Raw genomic sequence first — 19803 nt, 5'->3', positions numbered from 1 at the left:
TGGACACTGGACGTAATAATTTGCCCACACTCCCACACACTCTCTCTCTCTCTCTCTTCTTTCAATTTTGCCAAATTCATAATAGTTCGATTGTGACATAATTTTGATAATTCAAAAATAAATTTTGCTTGTTTGTTCTATTAATAAGAATATTTTGATGATATGTGCATTAATATTTATCTTCTAACACATATGTTTATTTATTTATATTAATTTATTTTTCTATTTTCTAATTCAGTGGTTAAGAGAAGCTTCAGAGGAAGAAGATGGAGATAACGATTGAACAAAGTTGTGGTTGGTCTTCAAAGAGCCATTAAAGCATCTCCATTTCATTGGATATCCGAAGCTCAATGTCTCAATGTTATGCCGAAACCCTCTGTATTTTTTTTTTGTTAAAATTTCCGATATGCAACTGATAAGCGATTTTTGAAAAGAATATAAGTCTTAAGGATTTTCCTTTTTATTATTTTCCTTTGTATTATAATCAGAAGCCTCGCGTTGATAAGAATTCGGTTCCATGAGAAATTAAGCAATAAGCTATCGAATTGGTATTATTAAACCTACAAAAATAAAAATAAAAATAAAAATGATGGCGTTAAAAATAAATAAAAATAAAAATGATGGCGTTACAAGATAAATTTATAACACCACATCTGAGGTTTAGTTTGGGAGAGTTTTTTTTTTTTTTTTTAAAAAAATTTTTTAGTACAAAATTTTTTAGTTTAAATTGTATTAAAAAGTTGTTTTAGAAAGCAGTAAAAAAACTAACACAATGTATATTTTTTTTAAGGAAATTTTTGTATTAAAAATTTATTTTTTAAAATAATAAGAAAGTCATCTCAAATGAAGCCTAGCATGTATTTGTACATAAATTCTTTAAATTAAGATTAATTATTTTTTTTAAAAAAAAATTAATTTACTCGAAATATTCAAAATGTCACCGTTATTTACCAGTTTTTTAAAATCATTATATGTTGATATTTGTAACTAATTTCTTGAGATTAGAATCAACTATTTTTTTATTTTTTATTTGTTTGCTATTTTTTAAAATTATTTATAATTAATAATAACACCGTTAATTACTTAATTATTTTTAAGAATACTTAAGTCAGATTAATTATTTTTTTATTTTTAAATACTTTTATTTTTAATATGTTTTTATAAGATATTATAAAAGAAGCAAATAGGATAAAAAAAAATTGATTAAGTGTGCAACATCTGCCTCATAAACAACCAAAAAAGTCAGTTTATATTAAAAATTGATTTTAGCATTGTTTTATGATGCAAGAATATTTAATCATTTAATTATTTCAAGGAATCATAATGTATTGTTTTAATCTTCTAATATGACCTCGCCTTTTCAGTGGCGTAAAGGAAGTGTGAGCTCGGCGCCGATAGGTGATCTTTGTAGATTCTTCCCAGAGATTAATTATTACGATAAGCGCTCTTTTTAAAGCTACAGAAGATAAATATTTCGTTAAAAAAAAAAAGTCATATATATATTCTATGTAATATTAAAGTCTATGTAAAATTGTATTATTTATATATAGCCAAATCTCAAGAACATATCATGCTTCCAGATTCCTGAATATGATTATGGAACAGCAAGCTTTCCTCTTCCTCTTCCTCTTCCTCTTCTCCTCCCTTCTGCTCAAAATCCTGCTAAAAGCTAATAAATCAAAAGGAAAGAACCTCCTTCCATCTCCATGGCGCCTCCCCATCCTCGGCAATCTTCACCTTCTCAATCCCAACAAACTTCACCACTCCCTCCTCAGTCTCTCAAACAAGCACGGCCCTCTCATACTCCTCCACCTCGGCTCCATCCCCACCATCGTCATCTCCTCCCATGACATAGCCGAGGAGATCTTCACCAAACATGATATCGCTTTCTCCGGCCGCCCTCTCCTTACAGGGCCTCAAAAGCTCTTCTACAACTGTTCCAGCATCACCTTCTCTACATATGGTGAACACTGGCGTCAAGCTCGCAAGATCGTCATGCTCGAGCTTCTTAGCACGCGCCGCGTTCGATCTTTCGAAACGATTAGAGTGGAGGAAATCAAGAAGTTTATAGCTGCTATCAATGATCTCTCGATCGCTAACTTGAGCGAGCTCACGCTTTCACTTGCAAACAATATTTTGTGCCGAGTGGCGCTTGGAGATAAATTTGCAGAGGGAGGATATGGAGGAGAAGGGGGAGTATGGCTTCATCAGTTGCTTAAGGAGTCACAGAGATTTCTTGGCGGATTTTTTGTGGCGGATTTCTTTCCAGCTTTGAAATGGGTTGATAGATTAGTAGGCTTTCAAGGAAGGATAGAGAAGAACTTCGAGAAGGTGGACAAGTTTTTTGATAGAGTTATATCAGAGCATATTAAGAAAGAGAAAGAAGAAGAAGATGAGAGAAGTAATAATATTAATGGTTGTGGTGAGGAGGAGGATATGGTGGATATTTTGTTGAGGTTGCATGAGGTTGCAGTTGTTCATGGAGGTTTTCTGAGCAGCATGGATCATGTGAAGGCCATCTTATGGGTAAGTTGGTGATCTCCTTTATGATGAATGTGTCAAAAAATATTTATGATTAAGAAATATTGAATATATAGCTATTGGTTAGTAAAATAATCAAAGTAATATGTGATAGAATAGATGAACTAAGCAGTTCTTTTTGAAGCTATTAATGTTTGTAGGAGGATAAGTGTGTAGTGAAATTAATATGATAGGAAAATAAAATCTTTAATCAGTGATTATAAGCCATACATCTCATATCCCAATAGTTTTTAGCTTCAATAATGCTGAAGTACTTTTGATCACATAAACTATTAATGGGTCCAAACTGTCTGAGTCCATCAATCATGTGAGAGTGGTACTTTTGATTCTTTCTATTTAATATTTTTGTGATTTGGTTTGTCATTATTGATGGATTTTATTTGTGAATTTAGCAATTAGATGATAGCTTAAAAGTAAGAATATTATATTGAGTATTTGTCCTATTATGCATATATGGTCAGGAATCATTTTTAGCCGCAACAGATACATCATCTGCAACAATAACATGGACGATGACCCAGTTGATGAAGAACCCTAGAGTTATGAAAAAGTTGCAGGAAGAATTGAAGCAAGCTACTAATGGTGATACACTGAGACTCATTCAAGAATGTGAACTCGAAAAGCTTCCATATCTCAAACAGGTCATAAAGGAATCCATGAGAATAAAACCTCCTGTTCCTCTTCTGCTTCCACATGAAACCATTCAGTCATGCCAAATCCAAGGGTATGATATCCCTGCCAAAACACGTGTTATCTTCAATATCTTGGCTATTTCCATTGATCCAAATGTTTGGGAGAAGCCACTTGAGTTCTTGCCTGAAAGGTTTGAAGGAAGCAAAGTGGATTTCAAGGGACAAGATTTTGAGTTTTTGCCCTTTGGATCTGGAAGGAGAAAGTGCCCTGGGATTAACTTTGCGATGGTGATAGTTGAACTTGCGTTGGCTAATCTCCTCCACTGTTTTGATTGGTCAGTGCCTGATGGAATGAAGATTGAAGATATCAACATGGATGAGAACATTGGACTCACAACACATAAAAAAGAGGCACTTTGCCTAGTTGCTAAATCGAAGTGGTGAGGAAGAAGAAAACCCAATCATTTGATATGTATGGAAGATGATGCTTTTTTTTTTTTAAATAAAGCAATGATCTTATATTGATTTTAGAGGGCAATATCTAGTGTAACTATAATTGATATAAGCTCCATATATTATGAATACATTCATGTACAAGTCTTAGAATCATTGAGCCTATAAGACAGTTCTAAAAGTGGAGTTTTTCTAAGTAGCATAGATCATGTGAAGGCCATCTTATGGGTAAGTTGAAGTTCTCTTGAACATAGCAGTTCTTTTTGAAGCTATTAATGTTTGCAAGAGGATAAATGTGTAGTGAAATTAAAATGATAGGAAAATAATTTATTCAATGATAAATTACTAAAAAATATATGAATCAAAACTACAAATAAAAATTTTCACTCAGTTGATTATAAGCCACATCCCAATAGTTTTTTGCTTCAATAATGCCTAACTACATTTTGATCAGATAAATTATTGATGGGTCCAACCTATATGATCTCATCAATCATGTGAGAGTGGTACTTTTGATTCTTTCTGTTTGATTTTCTTTTCTAATCTTCTAAGTGTTCACTTTGTAGTTTGGTTTGATTTATTTTGTTTAGAAATTTGTTGTATAGCTCCAAAAGAGACACATTGAGGAATTATGAAAGAACAAAAGTGATGAAATGGCATTATTTGATTTTACAATGAAGGGCTATTTTTTCAGCATTGTTGTGATTTGATTTGACATTATTGTTGGACTTTAATTGTGAATTTAATAATTAGATAATAGCCTAAAAGTAGGAATATTATATTGAGAATTTTTCCTATTATAAACTTATGATTATGAATCATTTTTAGCTGAAGCAAATACATCATGAGCAACAATAATATGGACGGTGACCCAATTGATGAAGAACCCAAGAGTAAAAAAAAAATTGCAGGAAGATTTGAAGCAAGCCACTAATGATAGTACATATAGCCTCATTCAAGAATGTGAACTCGAAAAACTTTAATATCTCAAACATACCATAAATGAATTAATGAGACTAAAACATCATGTTCCTCTCTTTCTTCCATGTGAAACCATTCGGCCTTGCCAAATCCAAGGATGTGATATCCTTGCCAAAAACATGTGTTATCTTCAATATCATGGCAATTTCCATTGATATCCAAATGTTTGGGAGATGCCACTTGAATTCTGGCCTGAAAGGTTTGAAGGAAGCTAAGTGGATTTCAAGGGTTAGGATTTCGAGTGTTTTTCCTTCTGATAAAAAAGGAGAAAAAATGCCCTAGGATCTACTTTGCAATGGTGATCGTTGAGGTTGCATTGGCTAACATGCTCCACTGTTTTGATTAGTCAATGCAGGATGGAATGAAAGCTAAAGATATCAACATGGAGGAGAACCTATATAGATGGAATGGTATACCAACATGTAAACGTTAAGGAGGATTATGAGAGTAAAGAGTAAGATGAGAAAGTTAGATTCCTGAGACTAATACTCAATGGCATGTGATTATGCAGCTATATAGCTTTGATCAGAGTTTATAATTTTGAATTGATAAGTTTTCAAAGATCAACTTGATCATGCATGAATCTCAATACATATTTGAAATGAAAACTTTCATAATTGAATTCACAACCATTCAAACTCTAATTTCAATGAACTTATAGTCAAAGTGAACATCTCGATGAAGTGATCCAATCTGACTCAAAATGAGCCAAATTATGCACTTAAAAGTCGTAATTAGAAACTTTGGGAAATTAATTAGAGGACCAAATTACATTAACTGAGCGCCTTGACGAGATGAATTGCATCAGCACCTAATTCTGACATCACTAAGGAACTTAAATTGAAAAAAGAACTATCAGTGATTGATGAAATCAATACGGGCCATCTAATCGAGTATTATGAATTTTGGTTCTCAATTCTACATGAAAGGGGATCTTGGAACTTTGGCTTAACATTCAAGGTAGCTTAGAGTCTACAAAAATCTCATAGCTCCACCCAAGCACCGCTAATGCTCCCGGGACTAACATCATTGACTACAATCCTCCAATTACAATCCCTAGACTATGGTTCTTTAATCACCATGATTCGACTACGAACCTTTGGCCATTATCATCGACTATTATTCTCAAACCATAATCAGCCAACTACGAACATTTGGCTATCATTGTGTAACTGCGGACCTCCAACCATCATTTCACCAATATGGTTCTATGATAGTCATCCCTTAATTACAATCTTCCGATCATGATCATCCAACTATGATCCTTAGACCATTATTTCCTGATGATAGTCTTCTAATCGACATCATCCAACTTCATTTCACCAGCCATTGTCACTTAATTATAGTTCTCTGACCACCATTACCCGACTATGCCACCTCCGACCATCATTTCTAGAAAATCATCCTTCAACCAATTAATGTCTCCGAACTACGATCATTCTCCCATTGTATGATGATGACAACTCCTGCTTATTTTATTGCTTGTCATCATTAGTAGAATCGGTGCATGACATCACCTACGAGGTTGATGCATATTGTAATAATTAAAATTTATATTAGGCCTTTTGGTCTTTGGTCTCCGTCCCCTCCTCAAAGAAGAATATGTCCTATGTCACATGGCTTTTCCAACCTCCATAAAAAAATTTGTTCTATGTAGTTTAGCTAAACTTTTTATATTAACACATTTCCCAATCGTGACGAAAGGCGTTATTTGTGAACGATGATAAACTTTAGATGTATAGTTTCTATTGGGTAATTCATCGGGGTTTTCCCTTTTTCAAGTATTTCATGTAAAAACTACAATGCGTCTTTTAACTCATCATTTATCTATATGTATAATGAATCTTCGTACAATAATAAAATATTAATCTCTCTCTACTATCAAATACATTATGGCAGGCAAAAACAATTAAATCTGAGCTTTCATCTTGTTAAAATTATATATTAGTTCATACAAAGTAAAAAAAAAAAAATCACTTCATTAAAATTTTGAGGATTTGTTGACCTTCACTCTGCTTGGATTTTGAGTTCCATGTCTTTATTCTTTAAGTGTTCTTGATTGTTCGGCCGCATGGAGGCCTCTTCCCGATTCTGAAGAGAAGATGACGACGGCTTCGGCCGTCGCTTTTCAAGCCTATTTCCCATATCTAATTCGTTCTCTTAAGAATTCATCCTCTCTTGCTTCCGTCACCTCGGCACATTCCAAGTTCCTCAAGGCCGGCATTATCGCCGGCACTACGACGGCCAACCACTTCATCAACGGTTACTTGAGGTGTGGCTCAGTATCCTCTGCGCAGCAGATGTTCGATGAAATGGCTGAACCGAACGTTGTCTCCTGGACTTCGCTTATGGCTGGTTATGTTGACGCTGGGCAAGCAAACCAGGCCATCTTCATCCTGCAGGCAATGCCCATGGATGGGATCGAACCGAACTCCTTCACCATTTCCACAGCCATTAATGCCTGTTCCCAGCTTGCCAATGTTCGGGTTGGCAGGATTCTTCATGCCCGAATAGAGCTTCGAGGCCTGCAATCAGACGTCGTGGCGTCCACCTCATTGATTAACATGTATGGGAAAACCAACGACGTATCTGCTGCACGACAAGTGTTCGATGGAATGTCTCAAAGAAATATTTACAGCTGGGGCACAATTATATCCGTATACGCGCAGAATGCCTGTGGTAACGAAGCGTTATATCTGTTTAGAAAGTTTTCATCGAAGATGCGCCCCAACCATTTCATGCTTTCAAGCGTTATTAATTCCTGCGCGGGCTTAGGAAGATTTGGACCAGGGCGATCAGTCCACGCAGCTGTGATTCGTTTAGGCCATGAGGGCAATGATGTCATCGCTGGAGGGCTGATTGACATGTACGCCAAATGCGGCTGTGTTGAGTACTCCCGCGTAGTCTTTAACCATATAGCAGTTCCTACCCTCATACCTTTCACATCCATGATCGCTTCGGCGGCAAGGCATGGCCTTAGTGGCCTTGCTCTCTCACTGTTTGATGATATGCTTGATTTAAGAATTCAGCCAAATAGCATCACTCTACTTGGTGTACTCCATGCCTGCAGCCACTCCGGTCTCAGTGATATCGGCCTCAGCTGCTTCAATTCAATGCACCACAACTATGGCATCCCTCCGAATGCAAAACATTACACTTGTGCGGTTGACATGTTGGCCCGTGCTGGGCGGATAGATGAGGCCCTCATGCTAGCTTGCCAGGTCGATGCTTCCGGACACGATGGGTTGATGCTATGGAGTGTGCTGGTCTCAGCTGCCCGGATGAAAGGGCGGCTCGATGTGGTGGAGAAGGCGAGCGCACAAATGTCTAAGCTTGAGCCTGGACAGCATGATGTTGCTGGCATCTATGTTGCTATGTCGAATGCCTACATTTCAGCAGGGAAGTTAGATGGCGCTTGGAGGGTTCGAAAAGAGATGCAGCGACGAGGGGTCAGGAAGGATCCTGGGTGTAGTTGGATTGAGGTAAAGAACTTGGTTTTTGTCTTCTATGCTGGGAATATTGTGGCTTGCCCGAGGAAGGAAGAGGTGATGGGATTGTTGAGAAAGTTGGAAGAGAGAATGGCTGCAGAGATGGGTTATAAGAGAAGTTTTAGTAGTTATGTAGAGTTTGATAATGATGGTTTGGGAGTGGAAAGCTTGATGGCTGGGGTTCATAGTGAGATGCTGGCTATGGCATTTGGGATCTTGAGTTTTCCTAATGGACGTAAGATTAGAATCATGAAGAATTTGAGGATGTGTGGGGAGTGCCATCTGGTGTTTAAGATGGTGAGCAAGATAGAGGAGAAGGAGTTTGTGGTTAGGGATCTGAATAGATTTCATCATTTCAAGGATGGGATTTGTAGCTGTATGGATTATTGGTGAAATGGCTTTGTTATGTTGTGAATCTGATGAAAGCAAAGAAAGGTTTTTGTCAATAAAAAGGGTCAAATACGGTTTTCGTATTCCTACCAGACTCTACAAGACACGGTTTTCGTATTCCTACCAGACTCTACAAGACAGTAATTTTCTTGTCAAACCCCCTCCTCCCCAGCAAGCCCCCCAAATCTCCTCAGCAGCCATACTTTTCATTTTCAGCTGAAGAACAGGCAATTCTCCTGGAGAAAATAATGAAATCAGCCCAGGATACCTGCACAAAACTCTTCCATGAATTTGAAGATAGGCTGAGCAGGAAGATTAAGCAACTAGTTAAAAGAGTGCAAGTAATTGATGGCAAGCTCAACCATTGTTAACTGTCAGCAACCATTTTATCCTGAGCAACAACTCGCTCCCTCCTCCTCATCCTGCCAGTAACCAATCCAAAATAAAAGGATACTTTTCATAGTCCAACTAAAGCAGGAAGCCCAAGACGAACCAAATTTTCCTTACCCCAGAAAAACCAGATATATATCCCTGCCCCAGAAAAACCAGATATCCCTGCACAAGACAAACCAAATATCCCTGCCCTAGAAAAACTAGATATCCCTGCCCAAGACAAATAGATATCCCTACCCAAGCTTCTAATGAGTCAGAAGAGTATATTATAAAATTTAAGAGAAAGGTGAATGTGAAGAAGCAGAAATTAGATATCCCTCCCCCAACCCAAAATGATCCAATCGACGTTGAGGGCGTTGTAATAATTGCTCAACCTGTAAATACAATAATGGAATACATAGGCAGCGACATATTGTGTTAGAACAAAAAATTTCTAGATGAAGGCTTTATGAAGTTTACTGCCAAGTAAATTCTATAAGACTATGTTATTACTTATTAATTTCATTTTGTTAGTTTTTTTTTTTTTGGTATATATTGAGATGCTTAATGACTTATATACTGGGTTTTAACTGCATAAATAGCTGTGTAATGCGTAACATATGCATATTTTATGCGTAATTACTGTGTAATGTGTATTTTATGCTTATATACTGCATAGTTTATACGTAATTACTACTTGTTCTATGCTTATTTACTGTGTATTTTATGCATGAATCATACAGTATTTTCTTCTGGGAACATTATTATAATTTATAGAAGTGGCATTGATGAATTATTATCCGATACTTACCTTGATAATAATCATGGAGATGCCTTCACCATTTTATTAGATGAGAAGAGTAAATTTTGCCCTAATAAGTATTATAATTTTCTATACGTCTCGCTACTGTATTGGGTTAGTATACATGTTTAATTTCTATATAATATTTTTAGAAGTTTCATTTATTATTTCTTATATTTACTTCTTGATAGTTACAAGGCGAGAAACCCACTGACGAAATTGTTTATCGAACATATAAATAATGAAGCTGTTAAGTCATGCAACATTCTACTTCAACTGGTTATTAACGGTGTGCACTAGACCCTTCTAGTTGGGAGGATGCTGAAGGAAAAAAAGTGGTAGTTTTACGATTCTTTGCCCAACCCCATGCATAAGAGTATTCTTCCAAAGATCGTAAGTGTGAGATCATGTGTTAAATTTTGTTCAATTTTCTGAAATTTACTAGTGAACTAATATATGTTCCATGTATCGTTCAGATTAGAGCCTTCTATAAGGACACGAAAGGAGCTTTTGATAATGATATCACACAATGGAAGATCCAGCCTATCAAGGGTGTGCCAACTCAGACTAGAATATATATTGCAGACTGTTTGTTTGCTAATACATAGAAAAGATTATTTTTAAAGGCGATACCAAGTAGGCTGAAAGTAAAAATTGGCAAGAAGAAATTCCAAAAAATATAGGGTGGAATTCGCATATGCATTGTTTTCTTCATCATTAAAATGAACTTTTTCTGTTCATATTTTTTACAAAGTCTATAATTGTATAATGTACAATTTAATTTTTTTTTTTGCATAATTTTTATTAGTCTTTCATTTATTTTCTCTATAAAATATAACTTCTATACTATGTAAAATAAAAAGTATTGTAAAAGATACGCAGCATATCAGAAGATACACAGCCGTAAAAATATAGTTACTACAAATTATTTAAAATAGAACTTGATTCATTTGAAACAGCCTGAAAATTGTTTACTGACGAATGTGATAGATTTTTTAAATCTTGGAACAAGCAAGACCAACCAAACTCATTTTGTGTATGTTGCAAAGCTTGTGGAGAGATTGACAAATGACCATTTGCTCTATTGTGCAAATTCCTAAAATTGGAAAGTCATCATCACACATTTCTTAAGATAATCAAATCATATCAAACTTGATTGAAGTCCATAGTATTAGGATGGGGGCTGATTTAGGAGGGAGGGAGAAAGCCTATTTAAGTCCATAGTAGAGTTTTGTTTTATTCTTACGCAAAATTTTGTCTTGAGCATTGTAGTTTTCTTTTGTGAGGGATCCTAGCAGCATCTACGGTTTGGGAGAGAAGATCCTCCTCTTGAAAGATTATCAATTGTATCTTGCTTCATGTTATTTAATATCCTACCTATAAAATTTTGTTATTTTGCTGAAATTTACTGTTGTTTGCTGAGTTTTGTGTTTCAAGATGTATCAGCTTGACTCAATCATACTTCTAAGAGATGATCGTATTAAGAACTGTATATGTCATGTAGTGTTTTAGTTACTTTGATGAGTTTGGTTTACTTCTTCCAATTGTTTGGTTTCAACTCTGCAATTCTTAAGTTCAATTATATCTAAAATCTGATTACTTATTTCAACACTTTAAGTAACTCTTTCGTATCTCTATTTCACATGAATTGTTTTTAATTTAAATGTGTGTTTGATTGATTGAGATCGTCATTCTTATTACGTTCTGATTTTCTTTTTTTTGTAGTTTGAATTTTAATTGTTATGAATTTTTTTGTATTTGTTTTAGATTACTGTGGAATTCTATAGTTTAGCAAGTTTTATATCATAATTTAGTTATTCGTATAAATTTCCTGAAAGTTTTTGATTAAACGTTGGGAGGTTTAACTATGAACGATGACCTTGTTCTTTAGGAATGATTTTGTTTCGTCATTGTTAGAGATTTAGAACTTCTAAGATTGATTGCATAATCTTCGGATTTTGTCATTCTAATTCAGTTTGTATGGCAGCCTTTGTCAGTGAGCTAGATCTGAAGGTGCTCTTTTTAGCTGCCTTTGTCAGTGGGAACTGGCTCTATACATGTTTAGCACTTAGCAATGACCATTGGCTTTGTCTTCTAAACTTGGTTTGGGCTGTGAAAAGCTAACAATGTATTTGAATGCATTTGCACCATCAATAAGTTCAAATAAGGCATTTTCAAAATTTTATGATGGTGCCATGCATATGGCTTAGCGTATCAGCACTAAGGATTCATTTGAGACGACTTTTTTGTTGCTTTTTAAAGCAGCTTTCTAGTACAAAAATTTAAATTTTGAAACTCGTAGCCTAAGTACTCCTAAAAATATCATCTATGAATAATTTTGAAACTAAACTGCAATATAGCTGGCTGTCCTTTTTATTTCGTTTGTATAAATTTCCTTAACTGCATGCATTTGGCTGAATTGCATGCTTTACAAGTGCTCTTCAGCTTTATGCAACTAAAACTTGAAAGAGCTTGTTGTCTTAGTACTGTCTTTTGTGTAAAAGGTGAAAGCTAAAGTCATTAAAATTTGTGTATGAAATAATTTTTAATGAGTCAGCTCATATGAATCTTTTTTTTTTAATATGTATCAAATTTATTTGAATATTGTATATTTTTTTTAAAAAACCTCTTGAAAGTAATCTATCTGCAACACACTTGAACAACTAGTTGTTTTAGTCCGACATTACTTGTTTTTCTTATGTTGTTTATATAGCTTTCTTTCTTTTCATGAGTAAAGAGTTTATATTGGGAGATGAAAATATATGAGAATAATTAATTAATGTTTATTATATAATTTTTAGAGTTTATTAACTAAAATATTCTATTTAAATTAATTTAATATTTAATAAAATAAATTAAAGTATTTAAATAAATTATGTATTGAACCGGCCGGTTTTTAAAAATCGGGACCGATTCAATAGTTCACCGGTTGAATTAGCAATTCAAATTCTTGGGCCAATTTTTCGTGATGACTAAAGCGGCCACATACTCGGTTTACAATTAATTCGGTCGAACATGCTAGTTCGGTTTGATTTTCAAAATCATGCATGTTATAGTTCTTAAAATGCAACAATCTAATCCTAGAACAACGTTTCTATATTTTTTATATTCTGCCCCTTCATCTTAAAGTTTAAAAAACTAATCAGTTATGTTGGATACATAGACTTTCACTCGAAATAATTTTACAATCTTCGCAGTGTAAATGATATATTTTTTTCTTATAAGAAAATAATCAGTTTGAGTTTAAATATATATATTCTTATAAGTAATGAGATGCTCTTCTCTTTTCTTAAATAAGGTATTAGCAATTATAAAATCATAAGTAAGAGCAAAATCTAATATAGTCTTATCACCTTTATTAGTTGCTTCAAACTCATAGTCACCATGAATACTTTTAAAATTTTCTACCTCTCTACCAACATGTCCATTCGGATATCCCACAATAAAAACTCTTTTGTCAATAAATATCTTTTGTATTAATTCTTTTAAGCTATTTTAAAATTTTAATTTTAAACACATATCCAAACCTACTTGAGTAGTACAAGTACTTTATAATATTAATAATTTTATCATCAACAATAATCTTCAAAGCTAAATTTAATATTCAATTTTATCAATTTTTACAATATTATCTATCAAACTTTTACCTATAATAACACATACACTATTTTTAGTACGACTCCTATCAAAATATCAAAATTTAAATCCTAAACTATCAATCACCTTTGCCTACTCTCTCATCCATTTAGTTTCGTGAATACATAGAATATTAATCTTCCTATGAATCGTAATATCAAATAATTTCATTATTTGCATGTAAGGGAATCTACATTCCAAGATCCTAAACTAATTTTAGTTTCATGGATTGGCTTCTTTTCCGACATTCGGATATGAGGTGAGGACCCTTGCTCATTTAACACTGCATTCAGATGTCGATGCAATGACCTTTACACACTTCTCAATGTATTCTGGACATACATTGATCCTTCCAAGAAACATCCTAGCATTAACACAATAGATTAAATAATTCATGACATGATTATTCGATAAGTTTTATGTTGGATGTTAATTACCTAACGCAACCCTTCATTTTTCTCATATAGGACTTGTGAGCTTATAATGACAATGTTAAATGAAATAATGTAACTATAATACCAAATTAATATAATTTAAATTTTATCATAGTTGTCATAAATATTATGCCATATGTTAAGAAATTATACATAAATAATGTAAACTTTTGATATTATAAGTTGTAATAACTGAACTTTTTTTAGAATGTTATATATATACATTTATGTAAATTTTACTTTGTAAAATAAAAAAAATTAATTGCATATACTTAAATTTTATAGATGGGTAATATAATCTTTTATGATAAAACCACTAAAGTTGAACTCCTAAATAAATAATTTAGATTATTTACTTTTAAATATTATTAAGCACTTAAAAAAATATTACTCAAATAACATATCATTAATAAAACTCCATTTTATTAAATTTATTTTTCTCAACATCGCTTTCCAAAGGAGGCCTTAGTCTATTAAGTTTTATGACTTTTATCTTAGTAGCAACAATTTAGATTAAGAGATGATTATATTACTATTGGCTTGTGCTAAATAAGGGGAATCATCTCAAGTTGTTGCAACGCGTCGAAAACTCCAAAGAAATGTTGTTGCCACTTTCCTCTTGTCAATTTTATCAAATTCATAATAGTTCGATTGTGACTTAGTATTTCAAAAAGTATTTTTGAGTGTTTATTTTATTAACAAGATAATTCTGATGTTATTTGCATTAATATTTATCTTCCAAAGCATTTATTTATTTATGTTTTTATTTTTTAATTCAGTGATTAAGAGAAGTTTTCAGAGGAAGACGACGAAGATACCGGCTGAACAAAGTCTCATGGTTGGTTTTCAAGATGCCATTTAAGCATTTCCATACATCCGAAGCTTTTATTTTTTTTTTGTTGGTAGTTATTTTTGTTTCATAAAGGCAGGCTAATGCTTAATCTTAGGCCGGCAACCTGAGCTAAACAGATAGAATTTGACTCTATTTTATTGGATACAATGGTGGAAACAATATGAAATGCCAGAAATTGGAGCTATTATTCTGTCCGGACACCAGACAATTCTCCGGTCCAGTTACGCGTTCGGTATCGAGCGGTATCGACAGCGCGGTACAGAGTGCGGTACTATTTTGGAGCGACTTTGACGCATTTTTATTGATCTCCGAATGAATCCGAACGCTGCACGTAATAATTTTTTGCAGAAGTTAGTTTTATTTATATATAGCCAAATCTCATGAACTTATGATGCATCCTAATGTGAAGAAGAATATGGAACAGCAAGCTTTCCTCTGCCTCTTCCTCTTCCTCTTCTCCCCCCTTTTCTTCAAAATCCTGCTAAAAGCTAATAAATCAAAAGGAAAGAAGCTCCTTCCATGTCCATGGCGCCTCCCCATCCTCGGCAATCTTCACCTTCTCAATCCCAACAAACCTCACCACTCCCTCCTCAATCTCTCAAACAAGCACGGCCCTCTCATACTCCTCCACCTCGGCTCCATCCCCACCATCATCATCTCCTCCCATGAAATAGCTGAGGAGATCTTCACCAAACATGATATCGCATTCTCCGGCCGCCCTCTCCTTACCGGGCCTCAAAAGCTCTTCTACAACTGTTCCAGCATCACTTTCTCTCCATATGGTGAGCACTGGCGTCAAGCTCGCAAGATCGCCATGCTCGAGCTTTTTAGCACTCGTCGCGTTCGATCTTTCGAAGCAATTAGAAAAGAAGAAGTCGAGAAGTTTGTAACGGCTATTAAACATCTCGCAACGGCTAACTTAAGTGAGCTCACGCTTTCACTTGCAAACAATATTATATGTCGAGTGACGCTTGGAGATAAATTTGCAGATGGAGGATATGGAGGAAAAGGAGTGTGGCTTTATGAGTTGCTTAAGGAGTCGCAGAGATTTCTTGGCGGATTTTTTGTGGAGGATTTCTTTCCGGCTTTGAAATGGGTTGATAGATTAATAGGCTTTCAAGGAAGGATAGAGAAGAACTTTGAGCAGGTGGACAAGTTTCTTGATAGAGTTATATCGGAGCATATAAAAAAAGAGAAAGAAGAAGAGAGAAGTTATAATGTTAATTGTTGTATTGAGAAGGAGGATATGATGAATACTTTGTTGAAGTTGCATGAGGTTGCAGCCCTGCATGGAGGTTTTCTAAGTAGCATAGATCATGTGAAGGCCATCCTATGGGTAAGTTGGTGTTCTCTTTTATTTTATATTTTCATTTACCTTAATATATATAAAAAAAAAATTGAAATTACGTTAAGGGAAGAAAGTAATTATGATTAATGTGTCAAAAAATACTTATGATTAAGGAAGGGTATATATAGCTATTAGTTAGTAAAATAATCAAAATAATATGTAATAGAATTAAGGGTGTAAACGAGCCTTATTGAGCTTGACTCGTCAGATATATAGTCGGCTCGAACACGAGCTCATCCCACTGTAAATGAGCTCAAGCCGTTGAGCCTTGGCGGGATTCAAGCTTTAGTTTGAGCTCGAGCTCGACTTGTGAGCTTAATAAGCTCGACTCGTGAGCCCATAAACTAGCTAAGCTTGAGTTGGCTCACGAGTTGACTTGGCTCAATTACACCCCTGAATATAATAGATGAACTAATCAGTTTTTTTTTTAAGCTTCTAATGTTTGGAGGAGGTTAGATGTGTAGTGGAATTAATTAATATGATAGGAAAATAATTTATTCAATGATAAATTACTAAAAAATATAAATCAGGACTACAAATAAAAATATTCATTCAGTTGATTATAAGTCATATATCCCACATCCTAATAGTTTTTTTTTTTTTTTTTTTGTTTCAAGAATGTTGAAGTACATTATGATCACATAAACTAATAATGAGTCCAAACGATCCATCAATGATGTGAGAGTGGTACTTCATATTCTTTCTTTTTAATATTCATTTCTAACCTAATTGTTCAATTTGTAGTTTGATTTTATTTTATTTTTGTCTAACACTGTTTTAAATTTGTTGTGTAGCTCCAATAGAGAAGTTAGACAAATTGTGAAATTATGATAGAAAAAGGTGGTGATAATGGAATTCTTTGAAGAAAATTTTGAAGGACTGTTTTTTAATATTATTGGATTTTATTTGTTATTATTGTTGAACTTTAATTGTGAATTTAATATTTAGATAATAGTCTAAAAAGTAAGAATGTTATATTGAATATTTGTCCTATTATACATATATGATCAGGAAGCATTTGTAGCTGGAACAGACACATCAGCAGCAACAATAACATGGACGATGACTCAATTAATAAAGAATCCTAGAGTAATGAAAAAGTTGCAGGAAGAACTGAAGCAAGCCACTAATGGTAATACACACAGACTCATTCAAGAATGTGAGCTTGAAAAGCTTCAATATCTCAAACAAGTCATAAAAGAATCATTGAGACTAAAACCTCCTGTTCCTCTCCTCGTTCCACATGAAACCATTCAGTCATGCCAAATCCAAGGATATGATATACCTGCCAGAACACGTGTTATCTTCAATATCATGGCTATTTCCATTGATCCAAATGTATGGGAGAAGCCACTCGAGTTTTGGCCTGAAAGGTTTGAAGATAGCAAAGTGAATTTCAAGGGACAAGATTTCAAGTTTTTGCCCTTTGGATCTGGAAGGAGAAAGTGCCCTGGGATTAACTTTGCAATGGTGATTGTTGAACTTGCATTGGCTAATCTCCTCCACTGTTTTGATTGGTCAATGCCGGATGGAATGAAAGCTGAAGATATCAACATGGAGGACAACATTGGACTCACAACACATAAAAAGGAGGCTCTTTGCCTAGTTGCTAAATCGAAACGGTGAGGTAGAAGAGAACCCAATCAATTTATATGTATGGATGATGATGCATATTATGTTTTAATAAAGTTGTGATCCTATAATGATTTTAGATGTTACAAGCATCTATATGCATCATGTGTCAAATATAATGCTAAATTATTATCTTTTACTTTATTTTTTATTTGCTGTCATAATAATTGATATAAGCTCAAAGTTTTACAAAATTATGCGTATATCAGTCTTAGAATCATTGGGTCAGGAAAATAAAACTAAAATGGAATTTTTAAATTTCATTGTTTGATTTGAATGATTATAATAGCTTCTTATCTTGTTTGTTCTTTTTGCCATGAGTTAAAAATGATAACGCATTAATGTGTAAGTCTTAATGTAATTTTGTTTTTTAGCATTGGTACGTTTGATTGTATAATGGTTAGGCTATGAAGATTATGGTTATTATGATATAGCTAATTTTTTGGTTTAGTGTCGATTGTTTACTAAGATCTTAACTGTCACTCCTCTATTGCTAGATTGGAACTCCAATCTTATAGCCAAACTGAATTTGTTATAAAAAATCGACTTGATCGGGCATGAATCTCTATACATATTTGAATTAAAACTTTGATGATTGAATTCAAGATCATTCAAATTCTGATTATAACAAACGTACTTATGCGTTAAACTGAAGTCTCGATAAGATGAACTATTGACATCTAAAGCGATCTGTTCTGAATCCAAGTGAATCAAATCAAATACTTAAAATTATAATTAAATTTTTTGGGACATTAATTGAAGGACGAAATGACATTTAAATCTTGCGTGTTTATAGTCAAATTAAGTGTCTCGACAGATGAATTGCATTTGTCTAAAATTACCTAATCAAAAAATCATTAAGGAACTTAAATCCTGAAAGAATTATCTATGATTAATCACTCAAAAATCTAATATAGTCTTACCACCTTCATTAATCACTCCAAACCCATAACCACTTATTACTTTTAAAAGCATCTACCTCTCTACCAACATATCCATTTAAATCTCTTCCAATAAAAACACTTTCTTCAAGAGGTATCTTTTGTATTAATTCTTCTAAGTTATTCCAAAATTTTAATTTTGAACTCATATTCAAACCTACTTGAGGAGCATAAGCACTTATAATATTAACAATCTTAGCATCAACAATAATCTTTAAAGCTATAATTCTATCTCTAATTTTATTAATTTTTATAATATTATCATTCAAACTTTTATCTATAGTCACACATACACCATTTCTTGTATGTCTCCTACCCAAATATCATAATTTAAATCTTAAACTATTAATCTCTTTAGCCTTCACTGTAACTCATTTTGTTTCCTGAATGTATGTAATATTTATCTTCCTATGAATCATAATATCTATTAATTTCATTAATTTCCCTGTAAGGGAATTTATATTTCAAGTTCTTATCCTAATTTTAATATCGCGGACTAGCTTCTTTACCCACATATATCCCTTATGTGGAAACCCTTGCCTATTTAACACTGCACTCGGGCGCCAATGCAGCGGCCCTTGCACACTTGTTGATGTATTCAAGTCATACAGCGTGTCGCTTCCAGGGGACACTCTAGCATTAACACAATTTTTTAAAGTATTCATGTCATGATTATTCGACAAGTTTTATGTTGTTTTTTTTTTATAAGTTTTATGCTGGTTGTCATCTACCTAATGCAACCCTCTACTTTTCTCATCCAGGACTTGGGACCTGACAACGGGAGTGTTTAGCCAATACAATAACATAGGAATAAAATTTGATAAAATTTCATGATATGATAAGATGTTGTCAATGATAAAATTTTGAAATATAGTTGTGATTTGTTGTTCATCCTTATCATTCTTTTTTTTTTTTTCAATGTAGAGGTTTCAATTATATGCCAGAACACGTGTTATCTTCAATATCATGGCTATTTCCATTGATCCAAATGTATGGGAGAAGCCACTCGAGTTTTGGCCTGAAAGGTTTGAAGATAGCAAAGTGAATTTCAAGGGACAAGATTTCAAGTTTTTGCCCTTTGGATCTGGAAGGAGAAAGTGCCCTGGGATTAACTTTGCAATGGTGATTGTTGAACTTGCATTGGCTAATCTCCTCCACTGTTTTGATTGGTCAATGCCGTATGGAATGAAAGTTGAAGATATCAACATGGACGACAACATTGGACTCACAACACATAAAAAAGAGGCTCTTTGCCTAGTTGCTAAATCGAAGTGGTGAGGAAGAAGAGAACCCAATCAAT

General features: G+C 33.9%; 4 protein-coding genes across 4 annotated transcripts in view; all 4 read left to right on the top strand.

Annotated features, from left to right (window-relative positions):
* LOC110099858 (translation initiation factor eIF-2B subunit epsilon) overlaps positions 1 to 466 on the top strand; it is a 70977-nt gene extending 70511 nt beyond the window's left edge. The window contains exon 15 of the mRNA XM_020827150.2: positions 239 to 466. Coding sequence (XP_020682809.1) covers positions 239 to 283 — 45 coding nt within the window. The 3' untranslated portion in view covers positions 284 to 466. The remainder of the gene's footprint in view (positions 1 to 238) is intronic.
* Positions 467 to 1518: 1052 nt separating this feature from the next.
* LOC110099851 (cytochrome P450 71A9) lies at positions 1519 to 3822 on the top strand. The gene is made up of 2 exons (XM_020827142.2): positions 1519 to 2526; positions 3003 to 3822. The coding sequence occupies exons 1-2, from the start codon at positions 1591 to 1593 to the stop codon at positions 3615 to 3617; spliced, it is 1551 nt and encodes a 516-aa protein (XP_020682801.2). The 5' UTR covers positions 1519 to 1590; the 3' UTR covers positions 3618 to 3822.
* A 2698-nt stretch (positions 3823 to 6520) lies between these two features.
* On the top strand, positions 6521 to 9400 carry LOC110099848 (pentatricopeptide repeat-containing protein At4g15720-like). Its single transcript, XM_028694280.1, has 2 exons — positions 6521 to 8575; positions 8610 to 9400. Exon 1 carries the CDS (start codon positions 6710 to 6712, stop codon positions 8486 to 8488), a length of 1779 nt encoding a protein of 592 aa, XP_028550113.1. The 5' UTR covers positions 6521 to 6709; the 3' UTR covers positions 8489 to 8575; positions 8610 to 9400.
* A 5573-nt stretch (positions 9401 to 14973) lies between these two features.
* LOC110099854 (cytochrome P450 71A9-like) lies at positions 14974 to 19781 on the top strand. The gene is made up of 4 exons (XM_020827146.2): positions 14974 to 15918; positions 16942 to 17552; positions 17937 to 17961; positions 19428 to 19781. Exons 1-4 carry the CDS (start codon positions 14974 to 14976, stop codon positions 19779 to 19781), a joined length of 1935 nt encoding a protein of 644 aa, XP_020682805.2.
* The last annotated feature ends 22 nt before the right edge of the window (positions 19782 to 19803 follow it).

Source organism: Dendrobium catenatum, unplaced genomic scaffold, assembly GCF_001605985.2.
Source record: "Dendrobium catenatum unplaced genomic scaffold, ASM160598v2 fragScaff_scaffold_437, whole genome shotgun sequence".
Lineage (NCBI taxonomy): Eukaryota > Viridiplantae > Streptophyta > Magnoliopsida > Asparagales > Orchidaceae > Dendrobium > Dendrobium catenatum.
The sequence above is the reverse complement of the archived record's forward strand: the minus strand, read 5'-3'. Positions and strand labels throughout refer to the sequence as shown.